Here is a 10,926-nt window from a genome sequence, read left to right on the forward strand (position 1 = left end):
CTTTTGGATCAGAGTTGGCCTTATCCTGCCAGCTGGAAGTGTGGTGTGACTGTACTTCTGCCTGCAATATATTGCACGCATATATTCTGAGGAGGAGGGTTAGACAAGATTTTTCACCCTAGCACCCAGTAATATTTCCCTCAGCCTATCCACAAAGCTCTCCTGCCTACGTTTAACTCTTCTTCAAGATTCACCACCCCTGTTGTGCCTGAGAGTCGTACCATGCCTAACTCAGAGATGTTTCCTGCCCCGACCTCTGATGCTCTATCTGCATTTGGGCAGTGAGGGGAACAGTTCCTTGGAGCAAGCCCGGCCCTTGTTGGGAGCTCACCATGAGTAAAGTAAATACAGTTACGAGAATCGGTAATGCTAGAAGGTCAGGTCTGAAAGAGTAAGAGCAACAGGCTGGAGAGGTTATTTGCTGACAGAGAGCTGTACCCACGGTGGCTGTTGGATGGGGATCAACAGTGCTGTCCCCAGCACAGCGGGTTCCCACCTCCTGCTCCCCTTCCCTGTCAGCACTCCTCTGCATGGCATCTTCACTGACTGAATAAGCCAGTAGCTCGGTCTCACCCTTGCACCCTAATTCCACCAGATAAGGGACCAACATCGGGACCAACAGTGGGGTATTGTTTTCTTCTTTAAACTGGTGCAAATCATATGATCTCACAGAAGATCAGTTCTTTACAAAAATGCAGATAACCTATTTTTGTTCCATTGGTAGAGGCACCTGATGTTATTTTAACAGCTATGAAACCCCTCTGAGATTTTGTCCTAACTAGGTGCTAGTCAGGAAGCAACTTCTGACATATTTAAGGCACTGAAAAGTGCAAGCAACAGCAACTATTTCTGTCAAAGTACATGACCATATACATTATTTGACAATGGGGTTTTTTTCATGACTAAGCAAACATAACCCATACAACGCAACTGAATCAGCAGAGGGTCACTGCAGATTCTGTAATTGCCTGTCAGAGTTTACTCCTGAGGGTCGTGGTTACAGTCCTTGAACGCCTGGGCATGAGAGCTTTATTCAGAGGCACCATCATTAGATAAGCCCCTTGAGGGAGAATGCGATCTATTATATCCCTTTGGCTACACTTACCAGGAAGCACTGGTGAGAATAAATTCCCACTGTAGATGGGAAACGGAATAGACAGCACTGAAAAATGTAGAAACAACAACTCAGACTGAATATGCCCTGTCCCTACCAGGGGATACAAGCTGTTTTGTGCACAGAAACCCTGAAAACTGTCCAGCATGAGAGGCAGGGCTGTGCTCCAGCTTTCTACTGAAGCAATAGCTTATGCTACAAAGGTGAGAGAAAACTCCCTGTAGCCATTAATTTCCAAACTTTGGTCCACAAGACCATCGTAAATAATGTGCAGCTGGTTCCCAGATGATGTTAGTGAGTACCCTGTGGCTCTGAGGAAGGTCTTGGCATTTTCCATGAGAATATTTGAGGGCTGACAGAGCCTCACAGACCAAAGTTTGGGAACTGTTGTTCTGTGAAACTGTTTCTAAGGAAACAGAAAGCCTGATGAGATGGGATTTGTCCCTTCATGTGTATACATCACCTAGCAAGGTGCTCTCTAGGCAGCACTAAAATACAAATAATAGCATAATAACATGACAACAGTAATTATCATCAGTTCCTGAAGACTACAGAAATGTCCTTATTGCAGCCTGAGTGCATGAAGTCCAAAACATACCCAAAGCCAACATCCTTCTATTTTTGGCAGGTCCTACTCAATTCTGAATACTACGTCTTCCCCGTCCATCCAAGCCTTCACTGACGGAGCTCTGGAAAGAAGACAGCAGGAAGACCAAGGACCCGGGGACGCGGGGCCACTCACTATCATCTGCCAGAATGTGCAGGTAGGGACCCACGCACACATAGAAATCACACACAGTTTTAGTGGCAAGTTTCCAGCAACTGGGTTTTCCCCAACAACTTATCCTCTGGTCTCCCTGCACTGCCTGCGTCAGAAGTTACAAGTTAAAGTTCTCTACAACCCTTTGAATGACACAATTAACCACAGGCACAGAAGACATTGCTGTCACCAAACCTACTCTTAGCAGGGGGCAGCAGGGCCCCATCCTCTGCTCCCTTTAGTAGCTTTATACCAGCATAAATTTACCGACTTCAGAAGAGTTTCCTGTACCCGCATTTACACAAGGGTAAAGCAAGCGGTACCTGGTCCTGACTCCCGTTAGTAAATCAGCTCTCAGAAAAACCCTTGCACTTTGATGAAGGTCAAACATCCTGTAATTTTTCTTCCAGCCCCTGAGAATAACCAGCCAGCCAGGGCCTCAGAAACGCTGCCTGTTCGTCTGCAGACACGGGGAAAGGATGGATGTCGTTTTTGGGAAGTACTGGTTGTCACAGTGTTTTGATGCCAAAGGTGAGTTGGCTCCCACCGGTCCCCTGGGCTCTAGGTTTAGATGAAGGAAGGAGAGCTGCAACTGCCTGGGGCAAAGCTTAGATGGAAGCTGTGATTTCCTAACACAAAACATTGCTTTGAGCAGCTACCAGCTGCAGAGCACCTCAGTGCAGAGCTCTGCCATGGCAGAGCTGTGAAACACAAGCCAGGGAATAAATACTACATTTGCTAATATTTGGAAAACTATTGCAAGAAAAGAGTCCATCAAAGTAACATTGCCAAAGAGCATTTTCATGGAAATGAAGTGATGGCATTGGTAGTCAGTGTCCAGTGCAAACATCGACTACAGTCAGAAAAAGCCTCTTTTGCCTATTTGGCTCCCAGTCCTAAAAGAAATAACAACACTACAGGTATATTTCAGAGTGCCTTTTGGCGCATAAATTGCAATTTGCAACCCAGTAATATGCTTGAGTTTCAAACTATAGTTAACAGACTATAACTTCAGGCACTATTGGCATTAGAGCTGATTGGGAATATATCAAAAGTCTTTTTTCGATTAAAAAAATGCCCATATCTTGTAGCCAAAATCATTGGAAAAAAGGACGACTTTACAACTACTTTCTTTCTAATTTATATTTGAAGAGCTCTGACATTTTAGCCTCCTGTAAAAGTGTCACATTTGAGGTTTCATTTGTTGTAGGATGGAAATTACTTTCCTTTGGGGCATTAAATGTGTCCTAAAGATAACTTTTAAAACAACTAGCAACATTCTCTGATGATTTTGGACTGATACTTAATTTTTTCAGATTCCTGCTAGTTCTACAGAGGAAAAACTGCCTGACAGCCAGGTGTAGGCATTGCCTGCAAGGTGCAGACGTTGTGGTGAAAGAGGGTAGAAACAGGGGTGATACCCTCTGCCTCTCGAGTAATTCCAGCAACTGCTTCTAACCTTTCCCTCACAGGAAGGTATATGCGTAGTAACCTGAATATGCCTCACAGCTTACCTCAAAGAAGCGGCGGTTTCAGGGATTATGAAAAAGATGCGCCAATCACCGTGCTGGGCTGTACACAAGCAAGGCTTGTTGGTAAGTTGTCCTCAGCAGAGGAGAGCTTGCCCGGGAAGCTTTGCTAACGTGGATGAATCAGGTGCCCTGAACTAACAGGGTTTAGATGTTTCAAGAACCTTTGCAAAGTCCCTTCACCTTCCCTGGCAAGCCCCCCCTTTCAAAGGAAAACTTGTCTCCTTCAGCTGCTACAGCTGAAGAAAAGACAAGGCACAAAATCCAGGACGTGGTATGAAATCAGAGCCATCAGCATTCCCTACCGCCCTGTAAACGTGCCACACTGGAAGATGCTGTTATTACCAATGTTGGTGAGAAATGCAGCAGCATGATGCTCACCTCGTGCAAAATATGCATTTTCCTTGATTATACAATCTTAAATTTAGACCTGCAGTTTTCTACACTAATATACTTTTATCAGCCTGTCTGGCTTTACGTTTATTTGGCAAAAACACATTTCAAATTATTTCCAGTGTTCTCCCCCCCTTCCCCGATCCTTGTCGCTGACTTCTGAGCCTGTTGGTTTGTGTATACACAGAAAATTATTCTGTAGTCAAAGAGCACATATTGACCATTGTGATTAGGGGAGCCCAGCCCCTTAAAGACATGAGCTTCAGAGAGCAGTACTTAACATTTTCTCCAATTCAAATCCTTTAGAGTACTTCATGTTGGTCACATTCAAACTAGGGCAGCTAAAATTATACTTGCTTTTTAAACAAAAATAAATCACTGTACAACAGCAGGATGCTCAGACTCCCGGCCACATGGCATCGGGGTTCGCAATATGCACGTAACAGAAGGTGACTCTGGGAGCAATCACGGCACACTTTGCTGGTATCATTAAATGGGTCCGAGTACGCAACTGCATACGTGACCCAGACGCCACCAACCTGCCAGCGCAGGTGCAGCGTGCCAGCCATCTGCAGACAACCGCTCCCCGCCGCAGCGGCTCAGGCTCGACCTTGACAATTGCCGGAGCTGTAATTCCTCTGACGACTAAAGCATCCCCGTGACGGAGGGCTGTTAGATGTGCCACTCCTTCTAAATTACACCACTTCTCTCAAGAGATTTATTGATCAGTTTGACATGGTTACAGCCATCATTAAACATATGAAGTCAAGGTTAATAACCCCTTCTTGCTCCCACTTCTTTGTCCTGCCTCTTCAAATATAACAAAAATATAACTCTTACTACAAGTCTGTGCAATGCTGAGCAGATTCCTGTTCTCATTTGGTTCCCTTAGGCATTGCAAGAATATTAATAACCCTAATAGTGGAGTTGATTCTTATCTCATTTTCAGTGATCTTCCACCTGTGTAATGAAATGGTAATTTATGCTAGCGCAGAATCAAGCCAATTGAATTAAGTTGGGTTTGAGTTAAGTTGAATCATTCTGATTTATGGCTTATAAATGAAATTAAATTAAATTCAAGCTCTCTACAATTTTTCTCAGCACACTGTTTGCTTTTTTGGCTAAATCTAAGAGAAGCAGAAACTGAGCAAAAGCTGCTGTGATTTCTTTGCATATGGGTTAAGTACCTAGGCGCACGTGGAGCAACACATACAGAACAATGTATCCCGGTTCCACAGCTGTGCACATCACAGTGCCCAACACACCGCTGAAATAAAATATGACGGGTACACGTATTTCCCCAAACACAAGCAGTGCAGCTGGGAAGCTGCTTTAGCTCCTTGCCAGGTTGCAGATACAGATACCCTGCATGCTGCTGTTGCGGTTACATTGCCATTTGTCTGTTTTTATTCATGGGTTGAAACTTGCTTGCAGGTGAAGCCTTGCTAGAAACTAATACCATCGTAGACTACATCTACAGCTCCCCATCCCTACGTTGTGTACAGACAGCGCACAATATCCTGAAAGGTAAGAACGCAACGAGCAGGAAAGGCTGCATTCTCCTCACTTTCTGGGAAAAACACTGCCAACCAGATAAAAGAGAGCCTGCCATGGGAGACCCAAGTAAATGGTAATTTGGGGTGAGGACTATTTCCATGGGAGTATACTTCCCATTAGCGCAACACTGTCCATAAGTAACCCTTCTCTAATTGCACGGTGTGATGAGTGCTTAGACAAGCAGCATGCTGGCCGTAACACCAGCTGCCGGCGAGGGTGGGGTTTATTGCTCCCCCTGCAGAAACCAGATGTGGGTTTGGGGCAGGTGGACACCTCCAGCTCAGCATGCCCCGCACCCTTGCCTGCTCACGCTCCTGCAGCTGCTCGTTGCACGCTCCCACCGCAATTGCTACCAGCGAGAAACTTGCTACCCCCAGTAAGAGTAATTCACTGCATAAACTTGGAAGGGAAATAGCAATAAAGGCATGAGACACCCTGGCATTGGAAACAGTTGAAAACCAGCTCCAAAATACAGTCACGCCTAGGTTCAGTATATTGCATATAGCTGCCACCCAGAGGTTTATGTTCCTTGGCATGTTATATGCTAAATACATATATCAAATGCTTCATCTTTCATACCTACTATTGATCAACTGACAACTTAGAGAGAAAAAAATATAATTTACAATCAAACTTAAGTATTAAAGCTGCAAAGTCTTGCTGCTTTCCTCCCCAGCTACTTCCAGTGATATCTGGTCTCTTTTCTCCCTTTTCCAGGTATGCAACAAGAGAACAACCTGAAAATTCGAATAGAGCCGGGCTTGTTTGAATGGACCAAGTGGGTCTCTGGGAACACACTACCTGCCTGGATACCCCCCGTGGATTTAGCTGCAGCTACTCTAAGCGTCGATACAACCTACAGGTAGCAGAAAGGGGGGTGACAGGGTCTTGCATTGCTTTTTGGCGTTCTTTTTGAAAAGTAACACTTTGCTGAGTTTTAAAATTTAAGCAGTGACTGGAAGAGCTGCTGAGGCTCCTAGAATAAACTTAGGGCAGGCTCGAGGCTGCTGCATTGAACATGACCTGAGAATGGCTTTTTATAAACCACATTTCCCAGACCACCAGCAAGGTCCAGCTATATTGCTGATCATGGAGGTCCTCTTTCCAGTATTCCTTCCACCCTGAGCATCTTTCAGGTGTCCAGGAAACCCTCAAAGTATTTTTGTTTGTTTTAACCCTTTTCTTAAAACTTAGAAGCTTGGTCTGAGCTAACAGAACTTGTTTTGCTGACTCAGTTCCCTGACCATCATGTTCATGGACTAAACTGGACCCTGGGCTCATTTGCACCCGCCCTTCCCTTCCCCAGAGAAAAAGCTTGTCTGTCTCTCTATTATGATTAGTATGGTGATGGACCTTAATCGTAAGTTTTGCATCACCCTGGGGAATATGTTTGCATCTGTCAGGAATCCAGCGTCTCCTGTGACATCAAAATTCAGAGGTTTTCTATCAAAGAGCTAACCACTAAGCGTTTACCACGTCTCAGCAATTACATTTGAAAAGTTTTTAATGGAAAAAATTGCAGGTTTCTGATTCACATTTTCATGGTATTCAACCCAAAAACAGTTGGTGAAAGCAAACAAAGTAAACGCCTGGTTAAAAAACATTTGAATGGCAAATGCATAAGCACCACTGATCTTTCCTCCCACTTTGCAGAAAAGGGAAACGCAAAGATAATTCACTCAGCTTTCAGGGTCCCTGACAGAGCTCCAAAAGTGCAGAGCTGACCTTGCCAGAGCTTGGCATTTTTGTCAGTCACCCCTGCGGCTGCACAGACCACTCCTGGTGCCTGCTTAGGCTCCACATCCCAAACTCATGCCCTTGCTGCCAGCCTCTGCTGCTTTCCTTTTCTCCAGCCGCAAGGCTATGCCTCTGCGTTCCCAGCAGCATTGCCAGCAAACACTGTGGGGCTGCTGGGAGCAACCTGCAGCCAGGGTCCAGAGGGAAACTTAAGACTCCTCTGACTCCCCGATGAAGCATCGCAGCCGTGGTGCCCTCCAGCCTAACCCACAAATGCTTTTTACTGTAAGCCACCAAGAGAAAGGCTAAATAAAACCCAACAGAAATAGTCATGTGGCAAAGAATAGACAAGAAGATCTGTTCAGGCTTCCTGCTCTCAAATTTATGATTCATTTATACAAGCCAGACTCAAAGAGCTCCCACAAACAAGGAAACTCCAGAAAGGTCACACAGTTCCAGTTTTCCACTGCACCTCACTGCTGAAATACCTGTATTGCTATGACTTCTTGCAGAGACTAGCACTTTCTGTCTCAGTGTGAGACTGATCACCAGCTGAGCAAACTCAGATAAAACCAAAACATTTATGATACACACATCGTATACATACACAGGAGTTCCACCTACGTGTGCTCTGTGACAAATACTTTGTGGCTGGGCTTTTGTGGTTTATGGTATCACCAGAAATGCTGGTGTTTCCCAGTGTCCCAGTGCACCCGTGTGTTTAAGAGCCCTCAAGTGGAATAAGCAGTTGAAACATTAAAAAGAAAAAAAAGAAGACAAACGTAAAGGAAAAAAAAACTTATTTTTTTTCATAGCTAATTATACCATAAACCACTTTCATTGCATCCTTCCCGCCTGCAGCTAAAATTCCAACTTAGATACTCTGCGGATATCTAAATAGAAGTCCTTACACTGTATTTATCCCTGAAAGGGTATCACATGGCTAGCACTCAGCAGAGGAGCTGGACCACAGAGAGTCTCTGCTTCAGAAAGCACGTGCCTTCTGGGAAGTCCGTAACAAATATTCTCGGCACAAGAAAAGAGCCTGCTCTTGTGTGGTCAGCTGCTGGGGGACTGGGAGACAGCCCTCCTGCTCTCTGTCTCCTCTCACAAGCATAATTCCTGTAGATAGATCAGATCACTGGACGGATGGAAGAGTTAGGTCTTTTCCTTGCACCACAGCATGAAAATACAGCCTTCCACTTGCTATCCCTTGCTTCTCTGTGCACATCCACCTACTCCAGCTGATACAATTGGCCGGAGTCCCACCAGGCAATTCACTGAAAAGCCCTGGCCCGGGAGGAGGCCGGCTAATTCCAGGCATTTCCCAGCAGCGCAGCTTCACAGATGGCCAAAGCAGCAGTTTGCCTCTGTCCTTCACCAGTGAAGCCTGAGCAGTGAAGAGAGCCAGCACCTGCCTTCCCCACGCTCCACATTTCTCCCTGGACCTGCCCAGTCTCCTCAGACAGACACAGATGTTGTCAGCCCAGTCGCTGAGCTGGAAGCCATGGTAGCACAGTGCAGATCTCAGTCTGCAAAGACAGCTTGGGTGATGGCTTGTCACCTTGTCACCTGCTAGGACCGCCTGTCCACAGGCGGCTGCATCAACACTGTCCTTATCCCTCTGTCCCCTCCTGCAGGATACAGATCTTGTTCTCCTGCCACTCGCTAACTTTACATAGGTGGGTGAGCCCTGGAATCTGCCGATCAGAGGGCACAAAACTAAATAAACACAAAGTGGCATTAGTATTGCTGCATGCTGTTGCAAAAGTCACACAAGTATAATCAGCACGTCGTATGCTGCCTCCACCAACACCACCAATTAGAGGAAGCAGTTACCATTTTCCCCAGCTAACTGATATACCTTAATGCAGGAATGGTAAACATCTCGGTCTCAAAGTTTAAAAATCATCATAGCGGTCTTGACACAAGATGCAGTTCTGGGGATTGGGGGAATTAGAAAAGTTAAAGAAACACATACTTGCAGATGAATCATAACTTGCACTTAAAACTTTTTCACTTCTTCCAATTCACCGCACTTGTTTTTCTGCTCACAGACCTCATATTCCTGTCAGCAAGTTAGTGGTTTCCGAATCTTATGATACATACATAAGTAGAAGCTACCAAGTAACAAAAGAAATCATCAGTGAATGTAAAGGCAAAGGTAAGTGCTACAGAGGGGGTGAAAACAAGACAGACTGTCTGGGGTGTGAATGCCAGTATTCCTGACCAGTCTTTCCCCATTCAAGGAGTGAATCCCCATACCTGAATCCCTCATCTCCTCTCACAGAGATATTGGAAACTCCTGGATGTGTCAGAACTATGAATTCAGATACGCTCAGCTTACAAGAAAGGTCCATAAACTTAAGCAGCCCAAGTATTTTAGGGATCCCTACCCAAATGCAAGCTATTTCTCAAGGGAACAAAGAAGCCATTTGTACTCTGCTGTCTGTTACCAGTATCAGATGGGGCACCTTCCATCCCCCATCTGAGCTACTCTTCTGAAATATATTTCCCATAAAGACTGTAGAACATTTCTCTAAACACAATATTGAAATATCTCTAGCTTTTATTTTTCATTCACAACAAAGAAATAGGATGTTTCCGAGTTCTGGTGATTTCACTAATTTCATTTCACTGTTCCGTCTCTACATTGTAAGTGTTTATTTTAATAGTTTGCACACAAAGCTCGAAAGCACACTGTGGCATTGGTTGTAAAGGATCTTCGAAATGGAAATCTAAAGCTATCGCTGTGGAAAACCAGCAACTGAAATTAAAGTGCTTGTTTTAATCAGAATTAATTTTGGGGTAGGAGAAAAGCATTTGCTTCACAAGACAGCTGAAATCTCGCTGGAATTCTTGTTTTCTTCTGAAAACCACTTTAAAACTAAGCAGCACTGAGTTAACCGTTATCCTGAAAATTGATAAATGCTCTAAATACATTAATAAACCATGCTTTTTCCCCCCTAATACACATAGTTTAATGTGTTGTTTTATGATAAACCAAACCCACTTTGAAAATGTAAATGGTCTGCTTGATCTTGGGCACCAGGTTTAACCTCCCGCCTCAGCCTGCATTTCTCACTTTATTTCAGGAAATAACATCCTGATCGTGGCACACGCGTCCTCCCTGGAGGCTTGTACCTGCCAGCTCCAAGGGCTCTCGCCGCAGAACTCCAAGGACTTTGTACAGATGGTCCGAAAGGTAATTACTGCCAAGGAGTAAAGCTCACTGGCTTTACATACAGAAATGAAATTTGCAATCTGCTTAACCAGGCAGAGGACAATTTGTTCCTCTTGTATGATCATTCCACCTATTACAGAGTTTCCCGCATTTCAGAAGTCAGGAGAATAAGGCAGATTGGTTTAAAAGGCGTATCTTATCGTGTCACTTCTGTAAGACACATTGTGGGATCAGATGCCCACCTAAAAATGGGCTTGCAGTGACTCTGCTTTATGCTTGGACTGTACAGAGACTCACACAGTGCCCTCCAGTGCCGAAAACACCGTAACCACAGTGAACAGGGCACTTCTGCCCTACACTTCCCCTTTTCATTTCACTCCAAAGAGCTCTTAACCATCAGAGAAAAGGACTGAAAATTATAATGGGGTCTTCTGCCTTCATTCCTTTACTCCAGCCCTGGCTAAGGAGGTGGCATTGTCCACTGCCAGCCTTGCAGATGCTCTCAGGAGTATTCATAGCTGATACTTGATCTGAGGACTATCACCCTCAGACTAGCATCCATATTTCTCCTCCATAGCTATGCTGGCCTTCAGATTTCAGGACCATGTCAGCCAACAGGACATCTTTGGTTTGAACTGGCACATATTTAAAC

At 44.8% G+C, this 10,926-nt stretch overlaps 1 protein-coding gene across 2 annotated transcripts in view; it reads left to right on the plus strand.

Moving 5' to 3' along the window:
• The window catches only part of UBASH3B (ubiquitin associated and SH3 domain containing B), a 75,968-nt gene that overhangs the window by 59,564 nt on the left and 5,478 nt on the right, over nucleotides 1–10,926 (plus strand). For both annotated transcript variants that reach the window (XM_054223315.1, XM_054223316.1), the window contains exons 7-13: nucleotides 1,743–1,878; nucleotides 2,285–2,405; nucleotides 3,347–3,469; nucleotides 5,231–5,323; nucleotides 6,071–6,215; nucleotides 9,148–9,254; nucleotides 10,186–10,295. In XM_054223315.1, coding sequence (XP_054079290.1) covers nucleotides 1,743–1,878; nucleotides 2,285–2,405; nucleotides 3,347–3,469; nucleotides 5,231–5,323; nucleotides 6,071–6,215; nucleotides 9,148–9,254; nucleotides 10,186–10,295 — 835 coding nt within the window. The remainder of the gene's footprint in view (nucleotides 1–1,742; nucleotides 1,879–2,284; nucleotides 2,406–3,346; nucleotides 3,470–5,230; nucleotides 5,324–6,070; nucleotides 6,216–9,147; nucleotides 9,255–10,185; nucleotides 10,296–10,926) is intronic.

This window comes from Rissa tridactyla, chromosome 17 (assembly GCF_028500815.1).
Source record: "Rissa tridactyla isolate bRisTri1 chromosome 17, bRisTri1.patW.cur.20221130, whole genome shotgun sequence".
Lineage (NCBI taxonomy): Eukaryota > Metazoa > Chordata > Aves > Charadriiformes > Laridae > Rissa > Rissa tridactyla.